The 20,923-nt window shown below is 34.3% G+C and overlaps 1 protein-coding gene across 17 annotated transcripts in view; it reads left to right on the top strand.

Annotated features, from left to right (window-relative positions):
- The window catches only part of Dmd (dystrophin), a 2,094,227-nt gene that overhangs the window by 1,402,131 nt on the left and 671,173 nt on the right, over positions 1 to 20,923 (top strand). For 16 of the 17 annotated variants that reach the window (XM_078034984.1, XM_078034996.1, XM_078034982.1 and 13 more), the window contains one exon: positions 11,869 to 11,977. In XM_078034984.1, the coding sequence (XP_077891110.1) occupies positions 11,869 to 11,977 (109 nt within the window). The remainder of the gene's footprint in view (positions 1 to 11,868; positions 11,978 to 20,923) is intronic. The other variant, XM_078034981.1, reaches the window with a different exon arrangement.

Below are 20,923 nucleotides of genomic sequence, written 5' to 3' on the forward strand. Positions count from 1 at the left end.
AAATAAATGACAGCAGAGTAGAGGGGTAGGAGGGAAAGGGAAGTGGCAGGGGGTTAGCAAGGAGAATGGAATGTGATCGACATCATCATCCAAAGTGCATGTATGAAGACATGAATTGGTGGCAACATACTTTGTATAAAATATGCCATTTCTAATACCTCTTCTCCTTAATGCTGATCTGCCTCATCCTTCAATATAAGGGAAATGGGTCTGAGAAGCTTGCTGTACATTTTGGGGGAAGGTACATTTAGAAACTATGACAATTATGAGCAAGAAAGTGATATTCTTAAAAAAGAAAATGAAAATCCCTCCTGATGTGCATTCAAGACCCAGTATTTAAATGGATAATTAGTATGTCCACTGCTTGCTGACTTTCTAATTAAGGACACGTCAGAGAATGCTTCTCTTTCATAGGAAATTGACTACCTATTGGCACCTCCACATTCAGTATCAAACAGCCTGTCTGTTTAGCTGCTAAATTCTGCTAAGCTGAGTCTGATTGAGAGAGCGGGTCACCCCTATTCAGTTTCTTTCCTTTTTTCCTCTTTGCTTCATCAATTTCTGTAGGATTTTCTTAACTTTAAAAGATGGTCAATTTTTGGTTTCTTATTTTTCACGCCTGACTAACCAACTTCTTCCTTATTGTCTTTGAGGATGTCCTCTAAACGTCAAAAATATATTATGAGACAGTTCTATGAATGACATCAATCTAGCACTATATCTCTGATATAAAATTACTGGGATAATCTTAGAATCGCATGATTGAAGAAATAAGCATCATTATTTTGCTTTTCTTCTCTCTCTTTCCCCTCCACTTCACCACTGGGTACACACACACACACACACACACACACACACACACACATACACACTTTTATTCACTATATTTGTATATTACTCCTTTATCTTAACTTCAGAAGTTGTTGAAGATGACTGTGTAAGTTAGGTAAATTGTTTAAAATTTTTCTAAAGTTATATCTTTTGTAATAATGTTTTATATTTATGTCATCAATGGGATCAATTTGAATATGTTCCATTTTCCACAGATTAATAACTAGGTCCTCAGTAGTATCCCATTTAGCAGTTAAAAAGCAAGAAAATGACTGTTATTAGTGACAATAATAACAACTACAGAAGGAATAAACCATTTGTTCTTTGTTTTTTTTTTAAATTGTTTTTTAACTCTCTAGTACTTTAGCATTTAAATGCCATTTTCTTCCATCCCTACTCATTTTTAATTCTCTGTTAAAATGTTTACATATATATTGATTTTGAAATGCTTATGTCATCTTTCATATATCAGAACTGAGAATATTAATGGAATTTAATATCACTTACTGAAATGATAAGATAAAGCCAGATAGTTTGAATTGTAAAGTTTTTATATTATCAAAAGAAATCTTGCTTACATCAACTTTATATTTTATTTCCTCATCTTGAATTATTTTAAAATATAATAGTAAAAATAAGATATGAGGAGTCTTATATATTTGGTCAAAGGGTTTCAACTCAACCTTAAACACAAAGTAATTGCTGTAGACAAATTTTCAAGAGGGCAAGTATAATCTTCCAGGCATTATTTCCTCAGATATAATTTGCAAAATTACAGCATCATTAGTCATTTTCAATTACAGTCAATCACAACTAGGGATGTTTAATTTTCCCAGCTGTTTTGTTGTTAATTAACTAGATTAAGCTAGGGTTTTTTTTGTCCAAACAAGTTTGTTCTACTGCCAATATCAATATCTTAACATTTCAAGAATTTCCTAAGTTTTTTGTTTTGTTTTGTTTTTGTTTTGCTGACTGATCTTTAACATATTACTCACAACTGATGTATGTCTCATCATGCATCAAGATTTATATATGCTATAGCAGGTCAAGTAATGTCTTATTTATCCAAATGTTACTCAGTTAAATATTACTACAATTATAACATCTGAATTTCATTAGTGTGTTGTAGGTCAAAATGTTGCCCAATTAAATATTATTAAGATTACAACAATATTTGGATTTTATAAATTACCAATCATGGATATAGTCTCATTTAAACTGGTACAATATTTTGTAACATCAGAAATCAATAGAGATGACAGACTGTCTTCAAATGATCAAATCCATTTTAACTGATTCTCTCAGTAAGCATAATAACAACAGAAAGAGTTGGGAGACTTATAGAAAGAAGGTAACAATATTAGAGGTATTTTATAATTTATTGATACACGAGTAATAGAATTTCTTTTTTAAAATAACAGAAGTTTGTACTATATCTGAGACAAAAGACTATAAGAGGTTGAATAAATTCTAATCATGTTGTATGAACAGTATGAACATGAAGACACTCCCACTTTCCTATTTCGAAGATAAAATTTATAATATACTTTTTAAAAATGTTTTTTAGCTATAGTTGTTGATGGACCTTTAGTTTATTTATTCATTTTTATGCAGTGCTGAAGATCAAACCAAGTGCCTCACACACATGCTAGGCAAGTGCTCTACCACTGAACCACAGCCTCAGCCCCTATAATAGACTTTTGAGAAATTTATGAATATAAATTTGGGGGGATATGGATAGGATAGCTGAATGTCTAATTATATTTAACTTCTTAATTGTGTAGTACTTTCATATTTGCAAACCTTACCTTTAATGAAATAACATTAATTTACAAATATTGTTTTTTCAACATTTATATTTTATGAAATAACTTCATTCAAATTCTTTTTCTTTTTTTTCCCCCATGGTGCCGGAGATTGAACCCAGGGCCTTGTGCATGCAAGGCAAGCACTCTACCAACTGAGCTATATCCCCAGCCCTCAAATTCTTTATGTGTATATTCCAGAATTCTAGAGCTCAGAGTCTTTCTTCTATGTTATTTATAATATTGTGCTGTGAGAATCCCCACATGATGCTATTAAAGCCGTCCATCTAAAAACTACTAGGAACATACCTGTAATCAAAAAATTAGGAATGTTTAGCTTATTGCAGCATGGGGAGAAAGCACTCCAGGGAGTTTGTGGGGCATCTCAGTAAGAGGACTTAAGGAGAGCCTCTAGGAGGGTTTAGTTGGCTGAGTGATTCTAAGGAGGAATTAGGTAAGTGGAAGCCATGTCTGGAATAGATGCTGTCAAGAAATAGAGTCAATGTGGTGATGAGGTATCTTAACTTTTACCTAGAAGGTAAGAGGATTAAATCAAGAGTAGACCATGTCACTGTTAAAGGAGCAACAGTGCCTCATATTAGTAGTCATTTCTGTGGTAGCAGATGGCCTTGTTTCACTGTAGTTTATGTCTTTCAAGTGAGGTGTGTGTGTGTGTGTGTGTGTGTGTGTGTGTGTATGCACACACACATATCTCACTTAGAAATTAGGAAAAAATATATATATAGTTATTTGTCATCTACCAGTAGGGACATTTTTCACTTCCTCATTGCTGTCACTGGAATTTTTATCCCAAACCTCATTACCCATTTCACAAAGTATTAGAAAAGCTGACCTTTACATTTTTTCTTAAATAAATACTCTATATTTCCCCAATAGACTAACTTATTTGTTTGCTTTTTATAAATGATCTTTAAAATACTTGTTTACAGGTTTAGCAGGCATATCACACATACTTGTAATACTAGCCTAGGAAACTTAGTGAGACCCTGTCTCAAAATAAAATAAAGAGGTCTGGGATGTAGCTCAGTGGTAGAGTGCTCCTGGGATCAATACCTAGTACCAAAGGAAAAAAACATGACTTATTAACAATTACTTCTACCACTGGTGAATATGAGGTTATATACTAGGAATAATTGCTAATGGTTTATCAACTTTCTTGATTTTCTTTTCTTTTTGTTTAACCAAATCTTGTCACGTTTCTTTTATAAGCATCCCAAACACATCTTTTGTGAAATATTACATATTTCACACTAATATGTAACTATATTGTTCAAAATAAAGCCACTGAGACATAGAAGACATGATAAAGAGCCTACTATGAGATCATTCTTTTCTGAGGAAGTATTTGGGTAAAGAGTCTCCATTTGGGCTTATTCAGTAGCTCATGCTTTAACTAGGCAAGTATTTTTAAAATTTGAATTTTACCTCTGGCCCTCACTTGTATTAAATACATTTAAAAAGACAGACATAGAGACATAAGTGTTTCAATGACAATGTTCACATGCATGTCTATGTATATACAGCCATAAGTGGATTCCTTGATTTATTCAGCAGATAATAATTACATGCCAAGCATCGATGAAGTGCAAGATAAAAGATTTTTAAATTTTAAAAATCTCAGACTCAAATAGAATTTAAAACTATATTTCACTTTAAATTAAAAAGGAAATCTATAGTAAGAAATCACCTTTTCTTACAATTAATTTATGCTTTTCATGAAGAAGAAATTTCACATCACATGTTATAATTGTCTTAACATTTAACAACTATTCTCAAGCAAAGGTATGTACAATGGAAAAAAATACAACTGCAAAAAATCACCTATGATGAAACTAAATTTTCTCACTTTGAGTAAAATATGAATCCATATTGTTGAATTCAGAGCTCATCTGAGGAAAGCAGGGGACCTATAATTTAATGAGCCTATACAAAGATTAAAAATTTGGGAAATCTAATCAAGAATAGGACATAATAACTATCATCCCACTGATTTTACATTTAAAAGAATTTAGAGTTTAAACATATATTTGTTTTTTTTTTAAATTTGCTTATGGATTGCTAACATGTATAGCAAATTGTTAACTTTTATACACTTTTGCTGAGTGTTGTTCAAAGTTTATTTTGTGAAGAGCACTGCATTGGTTGCTTCAACCAAACATTTTTTTCTTGCTACCTAAAAGCATTTTACACCCTCATAGAAAAGATGAGGTGATAGAAAATATAGGCACATGCCAGAGAAGCACAAATCAAAGTGAAACAAAACAGAAAAGAACTTGCATGATATATAATCAGTTTGAAGTTTTAAAGTAAACCAGATTTTTTAATTACAAGAATATTTTTGTGATGAGCCAAATCAAAACCTGTAACCTTTCATAACTGATCTCATTTGCTAATAATTATGAAAAATTGATCCCTTGAAACCTAGGCATTTGTGGAACATCAGAGATACTACTTAATTTTTAAAACCCACCTCTGCATTTGAAATTATAGTGACCCCTAATTTGCCCATCTGGAAATAATTCTGGGCCAGATAACATTTGAATAAATGGGTAGACTTTTCAGAGTTTATGTATTAATAAAAGGAAAATTGAATATATATGTTATTTTCAAGATAACCAAAACCTAGTTCTTTAAGCACTGAAATATTTTTATTGTAACTATTTTAATGAAAAATTTTATTGACTATCTTCTGTTTTGCTTCATTAAGCTGTGCATAATATCTAACCAACAATTTTATAGTACTTTACAGTTCACAGAGTTCTTTGCACATTAAACATCTCATTTAGTTTCTCCAACAAAGCTATGAGTTAGGTGGTGGTATTATATCCACATTTCAAGGATGGTAAATCTGAGTGACCTATCTGATTTGCCAAGGATCACACAATCAGTAGTAATAAATTAGGACTGAAACCCAAGAATTCAGAACGAAATCACAATGTAATTTAAAATTTCTTAATTTTCAGGGTTGTCACTATAATATCAGCTGTTATACAGTGATGCAAGTGAGACATGTTGAAGATCATTGCAGATCATTCTTTATTCTGCTGAGGCCCAAATAAAGTGGTCAGTTTCCTTTTAGATGCCAGGCTATAAGATAAATATATATCTTTAAATGTAACCATCAAACACAATTTAGTAATTTTTCATCTCTTTGTCCACTCTCTCTGGGAGCATATGATTGTTGAGTAGAATAGTTGACAGATACTCCAGAAGTATTTAAATCAATTTCTGATTTCATTATCCTTCTCCTCTCCCTTCTTTCTCCTTTTATTTCTCCCTTTCCCTCTTCTTCTCTTCTCCATCTTTCTCTCAGATTGTACAAGTGATTTCCTGTAAGTTAAATGATGTATGATGAGTCATGGTACCATATGTTAACCATATGTTGAAATGTCATCTCTTCATTGAATGACCATGATTACTACATCTTAGTTATCAACTTTTATATTAATTGTCCTATTTCTATTATCTATTATGACTTTCTGATATCAGCATGGTTGCTTCTAGTTCCTCTTAACATTCTTTCCTTGTGAAATTTCTAAAACTTCTCATGGGAACCAAGAGACTGGATACATTATTCACTAGCCTTTTACACTATTTAATTCTTAATGGTGGCTTTCTGATGTCAGAAAGATATCTTTTACATGCCATGATCTTCAATGGTAGTTTTCCATACTGATAAGAGCCATTTTTTTGTTTACATTTGGGTTTAAGCCTCACTTTTTAAGAAATAAAAGTGAGTATATTCATTGATATGCTAATAAATGCATTCAGAGCAAAAAAAATTAAGAGATCTTTTGACATGACATTGGAAACATTAAACATAAATAACTTCTAGAGTATAGATGATAGTTCAATTAGGAAGTGGTAAATGTTTAGTATTTGTTACCTTTGGGTGTTTTTTGTTTTGTATTTTATTTTATTTTATTATTATTTTTTAATCAGGAATTGAACCCATGGTACTTAACCACTCAGCCACATTCCCAGCTGTTTTTCTCTTTTATTATGTACTTTTAAAAATTCTAATTTGTTATACATGATGGTAGAATTCAATTCATTTCATATTATACACATAGAGCACAATTTTTCAAGTCTCTGGTTATATACAAAGTATTTTCATATCATTTGTGTCTTCACTCATATACTTAGGGTAATGATGTCTAACTCATTCCACCTTCTTTGCTACCCACATGCCCTCTTTTTTCCCCTCCCTTCCCTTTGCCCTATTAAAATTTCTGCATTCCTCCCATGATCCCCACCCTCATTGCTCATTGTCAGCATCCTCAAATCAAAGAAAACATTGGCCTTCGTTTTTTGAGGGGGATTGGCTTGCTTCACTTAGCATTATATTCTCCAGCTCCATCCATTTACCTGCAAATGCCATGATTTTATTGTCTTTTAATGCTGACTAATCTCCCATTGTGTATATATACCAAAATTTCCCTATCCATTCATCTATTGAAGGGCATCTAGGTTGGTTTCATAATTTAGCTATTGTGAATTGTGCTGCTGTAAACATTGAATGTGGCTATGTCCCTGTAGTATGCTGTTTTTAAGTCCTTTGGGCATAAACTGAAGAGTGGGATAGCTGGGTCAAATGGTGGTTCCATTCCAAGTTTTCCAAGGAATCTCCATACTGCTTTCCAGATTGGCTGCACAATTTGCAGTCCCACCAGCAGTGTAGGAGTGTGCCTTTTTCCCCACATCATCTCCAACACTATTGTTGTTTGTATTCATAATAGCTGCCATTCTGACTGGAGTGAGATGAAATCTTAGAGTTTTTTTGATTTGCATTTCTCTGATTGCTAGTGATGATGAACATTTGTTCATATATTTGTTGATTGATTGTATGTCTTCTTCTGAAAAGTGTCTGTTCAGTTCCCTGGTCCATTTATTGATTGGGTTATTTGTGGCGGGGGGGGGGGTGGTGTTAAGGTTTTTAAGTGCTTTCTATATCCTAGAGATTAGTGATCTATCTGATGTGCTTGTGGTAAAGATTTGCTCCCATTCTGTAGGCTCTCTATTCACCTCACTGATTGTTTCTTTTGCTGAGAAGAAGCTTTTTAGTTTGAATTTATCCCATGTATTGATTCTAGGTGTTTAATTCTTGCACTACAGGAGTCTTATTAAGAAAGTTGGGGCCTAATCCAACATGATGAAGATTTGGGCCTACTTTTTCTTCCATTAGGCACAAGGTCTCTGGTTTAATTCATAGGTCCTTGATCCATTTTGAGTTGAGTTTTGTACATATTTTATTTTGAGACAGGGTCTCTCCCACTAAGTTGCTTAGGCCTCACTAAGTTACTGAAGGGGCTTTGAACTTGTAACCCTACTACCTCAGCCTCCTAAGCATCTGGATTACAGGTGTGTACCACCTCACCCAGCTACTTTGCCTTTGTTTTAATAGTTTATTTAATTTTAGAATTATAAAATTTAATGTTTAATTGCTGTGTTTGATAACCAATACACAGAAGTGCTGAAATGTGACAATATATCTATTATCATATTCTTTCCTGCTTTGTCTTTAAAACATTCAATATCATTTATAAGTATATTTTAAATTCATAAAATTATTGTACTATAAACCTTTTCTTAGCTTTTTGAAAACCCATCACTGAGTTTTAAATATCCATCCACATTTCTCTATATACAACTAGTTTGTTGATTTTAACTGTTGCACACAATTTACCTGTTGTAAGTATCCATCATATTAAGTTTTCCACTTTCTGGGCATACACCTGTGTTGATCTCCATTCCCTACAATGCCCCAACAAAATTTCTTGTATTTCCTTGTGTCATTAGTAAACTGAGTAAACTTTTTCATACAGTGATATGAGAATATGATCAGTAGGGTTATTTTGTTTTTTTATTTTTTTTAACATATGACCATGTTTCTACCAGCAATAACCAATTGCCACTGAAATTATAGCTTTGTGCTTTAGATAAGTCTTGTTTTTCCCATAGCTATCACCTAGTTCATGGCTTAGGAGATTAATTTTTTGAAAACAGTCTGATTAGGAATTATAAAAGCCTAGTAAATTATTATTCACCTGGAAAATTTACATGAGATCTTTAAGTATTCTATAAGAATCCACCCATGCTGTGTAATTCACATTGTAGAGGAACACGCAGTTAACTCTCTTTTCTTTTTTTCAAGCAGTGATTTTTATTTAATTGGATTTAATTCAGAAGTATTATTGAACAAATATTATTAGGAAGCCCTGGATTCAGCATAAGGAGGACACCAAACATGGAATAGATGAAAGGCACATAGTCTAACTGGAAAGATACACACTGAAAGAGTAGACTTAAAGCCTTTTAACTTTCTTATTAGAAAGTTTCTCTTCAGCACTTCTCAGATCAAAGTCAAACACACACACACACACACACACACGCACACACACACACACACACACACACACACACACACACACTCCTTCACCTTTCTCTACATGGTCAAACTCTTTGGTCAGATCCAGATCACTTTTCACTCCTATTTCCACATTAGTTTCCCAATTCATGTCTCTGCTTCCTTCTGATAAAGACTCCACACTAAAAAACACAAATCTTATCACATCACTTCTCTACTCTAAACACCTCCATCTACTCCCTGGTTTTAGAAGAGAATCTGATAACCTCACATTACAAGACCTTAATAAATTGTCATTGGATCTGGCCTAGCAGTTACATATCATTCCTTATAAACTCTGGTCCAGATAACCAGGACAAACTGCATTTTCTTGAAAAGACTCAGTGGCTCTTGTCTCTGTGCTTTTGAAAATGTTCTTCCTTCTGTTAGGAATGTCTTCTCTCTGCCTGATCCTCAAAAGTTACTTTTCTGAAAGAATAAGTCACCTTTATTAACAAACCCTAGTCATTTCTCAAAACCAATTCATATGTTAGAATTTTAGGCAATCTATTGACCTCTCCAGGCTGAGTTAAACTGTTTCCCCAGTGTATCTTGTTGAAATCATTGTTATTCCCCCACAACTCAACTGTAATTTTCTTACATGTCTATTTTTTTCCACAAGACTGTGAATGTTTAGTGATCATCTTCATTTATAAACTTAGTAACTGGCACAAAGACTGGCACAGAGGAGCAGCTGAACATTTATTTTCTAGAATAAATAAATGAATGAATGTTTTTACTGAAGTGACTGGCACTAAATTAATCATTAGCACTAAACCACAACATGTATAAAACATTCCAGTTAGGTAGGGTTCATTACCATTCCTATTTACTCAACACCTCTGTAAAGAATTTGTAATTTCTGAGTCTTCCAACTCTGAAACTTCAGACTAGAGATGCAGTTTCTGTTATTCATTTTAATGACATCCACTGTCAATAAAATTATTTGTATACTCTACAAAATAAACTTAGGAATTTACAGCTATATAAAATCGCTGCTATTAACACTCAGTGCACTGGTGAAGTTTTTAAGTGTATTACTACTATATTAGGAAGGTTTGCTAGTTCTAACTAAAAATTCAGTCACTTTACACAGTAGAAATGTTTTTCTTGTTTAAATGACAGTACAGTGTTTGTGTCTCTATTCAAGCAGCTTTCCTGCCTGTGTTATTATAGAAACCAAGGGTTCCATCCATCTTTTGACTTTGCCATTCCCTTGGCAGCTTTTCTCAACTAATGTTTCCCAAGAGAATTAAGTTGTATTGCAAATGATATGAAGGCTTATTTTTGTATTTTTCCAAGGATGCTACATAGTCAGTACATTGAAGACACTTAGGTAACTCATTATGTATAATGGAAACCTTCAACATTGGTCATGTACAATCAGCTTTGGGATTATCTGGAAAACTGTTAAAAATGTAAAGTCCTGGGCTGGGGCTGTAACTCAGTGGCAGAGAGCTTGCCTCACTCGTGTGAGGCTCTGAGTTTGGTCCTCAACACCATATAAACATAAAAACAAATACAACAAAGACATGCTGTCCATCTACAATTACAAAAAAAAAAATTTAAATGTAAATTCCTGGGCCTCACCCAAGACCTACTGAATCCAGAATTCTGGGTTTGGAACCAATTCATCAGGTCTCCAGGTGATCCTGTTGATTCTCAAGTATGAGAACCACTGCTCTAGGAAATTAGAATTTAATCCCGCCCCTCCAATTCATGAGAAGGTTTGCACTAGTACCTTTAACGTCTTCTGCTTCCAGTTAATAGAAAATGAAAAAAAAAAAGAGTCTAGATACCCAACTCTATTTTGTAAAAGTCTCAGCACAGAACTGACAGATATCACTTCCACTCATATTCTAGTGGCTATAACTTATCTTTTTTCTGCCCAGTGGTGTGCTGGAGCCAGCAACTTTAGCTCAGGAGAGCTACTATTAAGTTTGAAGGCATTTTGAGAGTCATTTGGCATTATATTAGTAAATATATATATATATGAAACAATTTAAAATTTGTAGCACAGAAACACAAACACTAAAATCAGAGAACCATTTGTTGTACGTATACCAGCACACTGCTAGCCATAAACAGTTGGCTGACACCATTGGAAGTTCTGCAGCTGAAATGACCTTTCAAACTTGTACTGATATGAGCCAAATTGGCCACATCTTTATATCCTTACTTTGATCAGTCATCATTGAGTGAAGCCAGAGCATGTGCTTGGAGGACACAGCTCTCTGCAGCTGTGAAAGTCTCTGAAGGGACTCATAGCTGAAGGATGTCTTTCTACCATCTAGGACAAGAGCATTTTCTTGTGGGGTCTCTAGGTGGTGTATCCCCATGTCCTCCACAGCTTCTTTCTCCAAGAAATTCTGATATAATTGAGTTAGTGTATTAGGACTATTTTTAAAGTTCTCTGGATAATTCTAGTATACAGCACCCCTAGATATTATTTTAAAGAGTCAAGTCAAGTGCTGAGGACTGTTTTTTGCTTGTTTCGTTTTTTTTTTGTTTTTTGTTTTTGTTTTTGTTTTTGTTTTTACTAATGTTTGCACTCTACTTTTTTAAAAAAGAAATTGTGCCTGGAGGAAGACTTTATATGCAGCAATCAATAAGTATTTGTAGGGTAGTTGGTTAAAATAATTATAATTACATTGAAAGGAAATTTACCCAGAAAAGTTAATTTAGAAGTAAAATATAATAGAAATCCAATAATATATTCATAAAATGAATTAACTTCAGGAATTAAGTTATTGTCAAGGTGATAATCAACTAACAATTCAAATAATGTGTGCTTTTCTATTAAAGAAGAAGCTGGAAGATCTGAGCACTGAGTGGGAAGCAGTAAACCACTTACTTCAAGAGCTGAGGGCAAAATACCCTGACCTTGTTCCTGGACTGACCCCTATTGGAGCCTGTAAGTATACTACATCCCATTCTCTTTTGCTTTAGCTGTTTGCTCAAAAGCATAACTATGTAGTGATCCCTGAGTGAAAGGGAAAATTATTTTCCAATTCTGCAGATAGGGATAAATCTTGGTGTTATTTGCTATGCAAAAGGTCTTAGAGTAGGTTCTTTGGAAAATGACTGTGATTTGAAGTGTTATATGGCAAAGGTTTATTGAGAAGCATTCTTTGAAGATAAAACTATAGAGGAGGACAGGAAGAAATGGGAAAGGCTGAAACGTGATGTGGTTTTAACAGAAAACTCAGATTATTCAAGAGCCCTAAATCTAGGCTGACTTTGGAGAGCTGCACTGAATTGCAAGGAGAGGTCTCACCTTTGTACTCCTGATCCAGCCACAGCCATTACCTCTGGGATACCTTCTGTAAGCAGTGGAGAACTTGGAAAAGCACTTTTCTGAGGCTGGAAGAAATTCCTAGACAGAAAAGTGATGATAGATAGTATTCCTATCTATCATCCAAGAATGGATGTTTTTCAATCAAAGTGAAGCACCAGAATATCCAATAATGCTAAATCCACAAGAATTCCATTTCAATGAATTCTGTATCATTTATACAATGTCTTTTGAGTATGACTTAAAAAATCACAAAAACCCACATAGGCCTGTTAAAATCTCTCTGTTCCATTTGAAACTAACCTCTTTTGGGGATAGGGAGAACTGGGGATATAACCCAATGACATTTTAGCACTGAGCCACATCCTTAGCCATTTTCTTAGTTTTTATTTTGAGACCAGGTATTTTTAAGTTGTTTACAGCCTCACTGAGTTACTAAGGCTTGCAATGAACTTGTAATCCTCCATCCTCAGCCTCCCCAGCCACTGGTATTAGAGGCTTGTGCCACCACACCTGGATAAAACCAATTTTAAAAGCTCTTCCATTTTTGTCTCAAAAAAAAAAAAGAAAAACTTTAAGCTATGACTACCACAAGCCAACTTAAGAGAGGAAATTTCTTCATTTTCCTAGAGCTTCTGTTTTTCCTGCAAATTCTGAGTTTATTTCACTTCTTATTCAGTCGTTAATAGAAAGTATACATAAAATCTCAAAGCAATCTCAGTGCTGGCTTTGATTCTCAGGAAAGAAGCCAGAAAACTTATTTGCTGTATAAATTCTATAGTGAGGCAGAACTAAAAACATGTTTGGGTGTTTTGTTGTTGTTTTGCCTTGTTTACTTTCCAAAGATCAAATAATTGAAGTATAAAAGCATGGTGACTGGTTCTTTAGGCGAAGTTGATTTTTATTTTATATCAAGTAGAAATATACAAAACTGAAAGGATCATATCCAGGGTGGCATAGTCATAATTCAATAGAAGGCATAAATAGTAGTTGTATTAAAAGAGGCCATACAAACTGGGGACAGCATATCTCATGTGCCCCCTGGGGTTTCTGAGCAGTCATCAGATGTTCATTTAATGACATTGGAGACTTGAAAAAGATGTACAAGCGTTATGTTTTTTTCACCAACATGGGATGCTAAAATTTCTATATCAAGTTTATATTTAATTATGTGAGGTTTATTCCTTTTTATGAGCTGTAATTTTTGGTTCTCTCACATATGCATAGTTTGTCCCTATATAATCATTTATTAGTGTTTGTTTTCTAGTTGTCTCTGGTACATTTGGCTTCAGACTCTGTAATTCTGTGAAGATATTGTGTTCAGTGACTTTTTGATCAGTTTGTTGAATTCTAAATTTAGGGGTTTATGCCTTCCTTTAAGGCACTATACACATGGTAGCAAGGTTCAAAAGCCAGAGCACCAAAATCTTTTTAACATGTAATATCCTTAAATGTAATGCTGATATTTGTAATGGAAAATACCAAGTTCTAGTTTTGATTTCCAGCAACATGAGTATTTCATTAACTCCAGTATTTAATAGAGTAACTTCTATGTATTGGGCATCAGACTAAAGCACCTCAGGTCTACCGAGTCACAATCTGCCTTTTCATAGAATCTCCAGGTAATTTGTGAGCACTCTAAATTTGAGAAACAGTTATAGAGAACAAGGAATCATGACATGAAGGAAAGGGAACTGAGATGAGGGCATAATTGTCTAAAGTGTGGTCAGTTGAACTATTGCATTAAGAGAACATTTGAGAGTATCACAAAGGTTATGTAAGTGAAGCAGTGAGCCATGTGTACATCTGCAGAAAAGATTTCAGGTGGAGATAGAACATCTAGAATAAAGGCATTAAAGTAGTACCAAGATGAAGGAATACTAAGGAGACCAATGATACTAGCAGAGAGTAAGGTAAATAGTCATGGAAGCAGTAAGAGTGTCTTTCGGAGATCCTTTACTACCTCTTCCCCTCCACCCAGTGAAGACCCCCCATCCCAGTGGCTTCTTGCTTTCCCACTACTTGCTCCATGTTGCTGCCAGTAGGGAGATTATGGGTGTACTCTCAGTCCCAAACTATTGTTGATAGCTGGTGGTGTTGTAGCCAGAGCTGAAAAACAACAACAAAAAAATTATTTAAAAAAGGAATTTTCTCAAAAGCAGAGGCAAACTGATACAGAGCTGGGCATAAAGTCAAAATGTTAAACATACAAATGTTGAATGAAAAGAATCAACAGGGAGTCAGAGCCAAAGCTGCTTTATTCAAATAAGACTTTTTTTCTTCCATGTGGTGGTTTAAACATTAGAATTAAGAATTGTTTGTATTCCTGACTTTGTGACACTTACAAAGTTAATCTGAAATAAATACAATATAAAAATCTAATTTGTAATATGGTTTTGATATATGATGATTATTTCATGTACTATATTACAATAAAATAGAATTTATAATTCATCATAATGCCTTTCCATTGTGCTCCTACTATTGCATGCATAACTTCTTGTACATTTATATCTTTCTTCTCAAAAATAATTTCAAGGTACATATGGTTATAAACAACTTTTTAAGTGGTAAGCAGCCCAAGGTTTGGAAGGGAAATAGTTAGATTAAGGACATACAGCTGGAAAGAAAAAGAACCAGGTTTCCAATTCAAGTGTATCTAGCTCCAAAGCCAGTGTTTTGTTTTGTTTTATTGCTGTGCCTTGTACTATCTCTCTGTCCAAGAGCCTAATGGAAATTCTAGATAGAGAGGCAGGTAGCCTGTAGTTAATCTAATTTAACTCACTCTTGGATGTATGGGAAGTAAAAGTGATATGTAGTTTTGTTTTTTCTACATAAGGAGTAAAAGAAATCAGTTTAGTCTGAATTTCTTAGAAGCATAGAACTCTGAACTTGGAGTAATCATTGAAGTTATCATCCAGTTGAATATTTTTCTTTTGTATGTGTGGACACTGAGACCCAATGTGACTTTTGAAAAACACTAAAGCAAGCTCCCTTGTGACTATTTACCTAAAGTATACTGCTTGAGCTGTATAAATTGTTTAAATTTGCAGGACAATGAGCATGCTGGAAACAAACTTCTGCAATTTTTGTCCCTTGGATACTTGGGTGTAGCAATTATCTATTGTTGCATAAAAGCACCCCAAAACTTAATGACTCAGAATTATTTGTTGCTCATAATTCTGTAGATCTGCGATTTTTTTCTGTGATTAGTTAGTTAATCTGATTGCCCTGATTGGTGTTATCTATGTGAATGCCATTATCTGGCAACTGAACAGGATCTAGATGGTCTGAAGTACTCATACTCAGGTATCTGACAACTCTTGGGTAGAGAACCTCAGTCCTTCACAAAGCCTTTCATCCTCCAGTAGGCTAGACTAAGGCTTTGTTATATAATGTTCTCAGGGCAGCCTTCCAAGAGAAGGATGGTGGAAGACCTCTTGATGTTTATACTTTGAAATTTATACATTATTTCTGCTACATTCCATTGGTCAAAGCAAGGTCAGCCTGGATTCCAGGGGATGTGAAATTACTTCATTTCATGAAGGTAGAATTGTAGTGTCACATTGAAAAGGGCATGCAGACACTACTAGGACAAGAGGCTTTATGGTAGTTCTCTTTATGCACAAACCACTACATTGGGGGAAGGAGTGAAAAGTGGACATAGAAATGTTGGTCTGCATCCAATACTCTGTCAGTGGCTTTCAAATTTTACCATCCATTAAAACCACCCATTTCTGATTAAAGCAAGATTGTAAGGCTTCAAGCCCAGAGTTTATGATTCAGTAGATCTGGGGTAAAATTTGCACCTATAAAAAGTTCCCATGTGATGTTGATGCTGCTCATACAGGGACTATATTTTGAAAACTAGCACCATGGGTCTATGGCAGGTGGGGAAGAAGGAGATCCTCTCTACTGCTGTGTGCAACTGAATGGGATTCCAGTGGGATCAAGTACTATGAATGTCATAGAAAACCACTTGTTATTTCAGCACCTTCAATCCCTTCCTCCCCCTACCAAGAGTTTTGTAATGTGGAAGTTCAAGGTGGTGGATAGCAAATGAACTAGGCAGTATTTGCCCAGCCAAGAACTGTGGGAAGATAGGCATACTTATATGAAGTTTCTCTAGATAAGCTAATAAACATTAAGCTAGTCAGGACTTTGCATGGGTCTGAAGGCCTGCATGGCAGATGGAGGCAAAGAGCCAACAAATCTGGTTGTAAATGTCAGTGTGAATCCTTTCTTATCCACAAGCTGCTGGGCCTGAGAACACTCATGTTCTATAGAGCCCCCATTTAGCATTTTTGAACAAAATTGCATATAGAACATTTGTAATGTGAATATTCCAAATCAGGATATTGATTCAAATGTCTTAGAGTAATAGCTATGAAAGTAAATTGCCATTTGTATAGAGATATACAGAAATGCCAGTTAATAGAAGATTCTCGTTGATGAAATGCTGGTAAAATCATGTCTTCCTGTAATTAATTTTGACAAGAGAGCAAGTCTCAAAGGTAAATAGGGAACGATAGCATTAGAGGTCATGAATCCTACTTTCTAATCTCAGTTGTGCTGTGAACTAGATAAGGGATCAACATACTCTTTCTGTAAAGGGTCAAATGCTAAATACTTTAAGCTTTGCAGGTCACACAATCAACTCTGCATTGTGGACTAAAACTAATCATATCATCGATAATACATAAATAAAAGGACAGTGGCCCTATTCCAATAATACTTTAAATACAAAAACAGGGTAGGTAGGTCAGATTTGGCCTTTATAGCCCTAACCAAATTCCCTTAGCACTTAGCCTTCCAGAAAACCTAATGCTTCTAGCAACAAGTACCTGAAAAGTGCTTTCTCTGGACAGAGAAAAAGGTTACCCACCTTATAGTGCAGGTTGGAAATAGTAGGGAAGGAATAGCAATTGACCACCAATGGAGGAGAGTTGGTGGATAAATATCCAAAACTTCTTTCCTCTCTTGAGTAGGAAACTTCTGAGGTGTGAAGTTTCACACCAAAAGTCTACAGTGACCTAGACTACAGTTGCCTGGAGTAATAATCTGCTTATCTACATGTCCTCTGTAAGGTTTTTGCCTATTCTATTAATTTTCTTCCTTCTCTACTATGACTTTCTGAGACCACCTCTCAGTTAAATTTCTGAAATCTGTCTCAAGGTCTACTTCTTCTCAAGGGGAACCTAAATTAAAACAATAGGTATTGGAATCAGTGTCACAATTATACATCTTGAATGAGTTTTATAGTGATTCCCATTTTACAGATGAGAAAATTGAGAATCAAAAAGATTAAATGATTGATCCAAATTTTCAAAGAAATTAAGCAGAATGGATATTCAAAGCAAAGATTCTGTGTTTGCAAAGCTCATGTACTATAATCAGTGCTCTGTGTCTCAAACAGTGATTTATTTATCTTCATTTGAATTTGAAGGCTATATTTAAATTAAATATCAAATACACAGAAGTTAGTTTTACATTTATTATTTGAACTCCACTTACCAGAGTTGAACAACACATTCCAATGCCATTTCTAAATTATTTTAAATACCTAGACAATTTAAGAAAAGCATGAGGTTAATTGCAGCTTAGATGAAGTCTTGGCATACTACTATTTATTTGTTTGGCTTTAACTGTGAGAAAACACTTATTTTGAAAATAGCCTTTATTCTTCTGCAATAATCATAAAAGAAGAAAGTTGTCAATTAGTTCTCACATTTGCATTCCCTTCTTGCATAGAGATCCCTCTCAAACACTTAGGAAGAGGTGGTACCACTCAATTTTAGACCATTTCCAAGCTATTTTGAGGCCTTTCCAACTCTTGGCATTAATACCTAATTAATTTTTTTAAAAAAACATATTTGTATGCATCAGTGGGATGAAGGTATGGGAAGTATAATGATCTGTGTCACCCTGTACAAAGAGAAATAACCATAGTAATCCCTGCCTGTGAGGCCTCAGTATTGCTCCCATTTATCAGAAAGGAATCTCTCTTTTTAGGCAGTGGGGGAAGGGGGTTCCTGGTTTAAAGCCAGTATCTTCAACAATGTTCCCTGGTTAGTAGGAAAGACACAATAATGGCATCATTGCTAATATACCAGATAGTCATAGACTGTGAAAGCTCCAGATTTTGCATGTTAATTTCTCATTTTGTGATGATTGAGTTCCCTTTATTCTCCCTTTCTTAACCTTTACGCAGTTTTATTGCTTGGCTACTAGTTCCGGTTAGAGCTTTGGGGTCTGAACTGGCAAAGAAAGAGAAGAAGCTCTAATCCATCATTTCTAATGCTTGTTGGAAGCATTCCTGGAAGTTGGGGGCCGGGGGGAGGAGACTAATACCAATGACTAAATAAAGTATTCTGATCAGTAGAGTTTTTCAATTCCCCATGTCTTCCATTTTCACAGAAATAAATTATTGATTACAGTAAAATTACCTTAACCCTCTTAATGCTATGTAGCTTCCACCTAGAAAGGACCTTTGCTTAAAAATCACTATGTATGATAATATCAAATGTTATATTTTTTCGGGAAAATCGGAACTACTTCAACATGTTCATGAGAATAGGTGTTCTACAGCTCACAGCAGAAGGTTTCAGCATTTATTCCTAATGTTTCCCGAAACTTCACTGAAGAGTTTTAAAATTGAATATAACTTTACCTTCAAAGAAAGAAGATTCCAAAAGGAAATTGTAGGCAGTTTTACACTTAAATTGTATATTTTAAGATTGTAGTCTGAAAGGCATTTAAGAGGTCATTCATTCTTCCCCACTATCTCTGGTAAAAGCTCCCTCTCTCTCTCAGAAGCAATCTTCAGAAGGCTACCCGCCTACTCTCTCCTTAATGAAGAACAGGTAGAGTTCCACCACTGCTGTTATACTCGACTTTTAACTGCCTAATCCAAATTTCAGTTACTGTCTAAATTTATGTTTTTCAGTAAGAATAGACCATTTCTGCTGACTGTTCATGTAGACAATGTTCATTCATTCTTTAAAGTCTGTTATTTAATCTTCCTTCAAACTTTCATTTTCTAGCATAAATCAGATGAGTCCTCATGACCTGTCAATAGAAAAGCTCTTTTTCAAATGTTAAAAAAAAAAAAAAATCAGGCCCCCCTCCACCCTCCCAACTTTGTTTTTTTATATTGTTTTTCTAATGTGGGCTTCAGAATTGGACTTTGTTCTATAATTATAGTCTCTACTCATAACTCAGTTACATTATTAAGTCTATAGTATAGATTCGTTTCCTATATTTATATTCTACTCCCATGTATATCCAGTTTTTATTCAAAGACCTGCACATAGTAAGCATTCAAGTAACATATTTTGACTAAATGAACATGTACATTTATTTTAGAATTGGATCAAGTAAGTCAACCTTCCCATATAATTATAATATCAGGGGAATTAAGTAAATATATGCTTTTCTACCTGTTAGGTAGTAGAATCTGAATCTAGGTATCAGATTTAGGTAAAATTGATAATAGCACTAACTTTGCCAGTACCTAAATTACAACATAGACATCCACAGAAAAAAGGAAAGATAATATCTTCAAATACTGCTTTTGGAATAATTATCATACCCTCCCCTCAAAAAAAATCATTCTTTTGCAACTTTTACAAGAAGGAACTAAATAACACACCACTATAAATGTAGGAGACAATGTTGAAATAAAACAAATTAGCCAATCTCTACTGTCACCTTTGTTTCTCTGGATCATTCCTTATTGTCAGAAAATTTTATGGATAAAAAATATAAATATACTTTCTGTAATATTCAATATGGATTATAAGTTGAGAAGGTAATTTTCCTTCTCATATTGAAATGAGTGAGTCATTTGCTTGATTATTAACACATTTTTACCCTATGAAAAGCATTTTTGCTTTGTTCAGTAAGTCCAGCATGATCAAAAAAGAAGTTTTATTACTTTCTTCCTGATTCCTACTTGTCTAGGTAAAATGTGCCTTTCTCTTTTGAACCTGTACTCTATGTTTTAAAAATAAGGACATAACTCAGAACTGAATTGTACACTTTGATTTGAGATTTTTTTTCAAGGTCAGGACCCAGTTTCACAAGAAATTTTATTTTTTCTAATATAGCTGACATCCACTCCCACCAGCTGAAAGACAAACTTGTCTAATAAAGCTTTCAGATTCAATTTGCTGTCTGCATACAGCTTGAGGAATCTCTGGAGGTCACTCACAGCATGTGCTGCAACCCCAACAGGGAGAAGTAATGAAAAGATTCTGGTTAAAAAGCTGACACTACCCCTTCCAACATCCTAGAATGTGAATATAATAAGCAAGTTTATAGACACAAATCTCTATGATTCTGGGGATTTCCATCTTGATCTCTGACTCCAAGGAACATTTGAATGCATGGATTTGTATCTATTATCTGGATGAATAAATGCTTCATATTGAGCATATTGAAGAAATTGTGCTTTAACAACAAAGGTCTGATGTAAAACAACATTGTCACTTCATGTTTAACTCAGTTAGACTGTCTCTAAGGTTTCACAGTCTGGGTCTATTTCAGTAATACATAGGCATATCT

The sequence above is a fragment of the Ictidomys tridecemlineatus genome, chromosome X, assembly GCF_052094955.1.
Source record: "Ictidomys tridecemlineatus isolate mIctTri1 chromosome X, mIctTri1.hap1, whole genome shotgun sequence".
NCBI lineage: Eukaryota > Metazoa > Chordata > Mammalia > Rodentia > Sciuridae > Ictidomys > Ictidomys tridecemlineatus.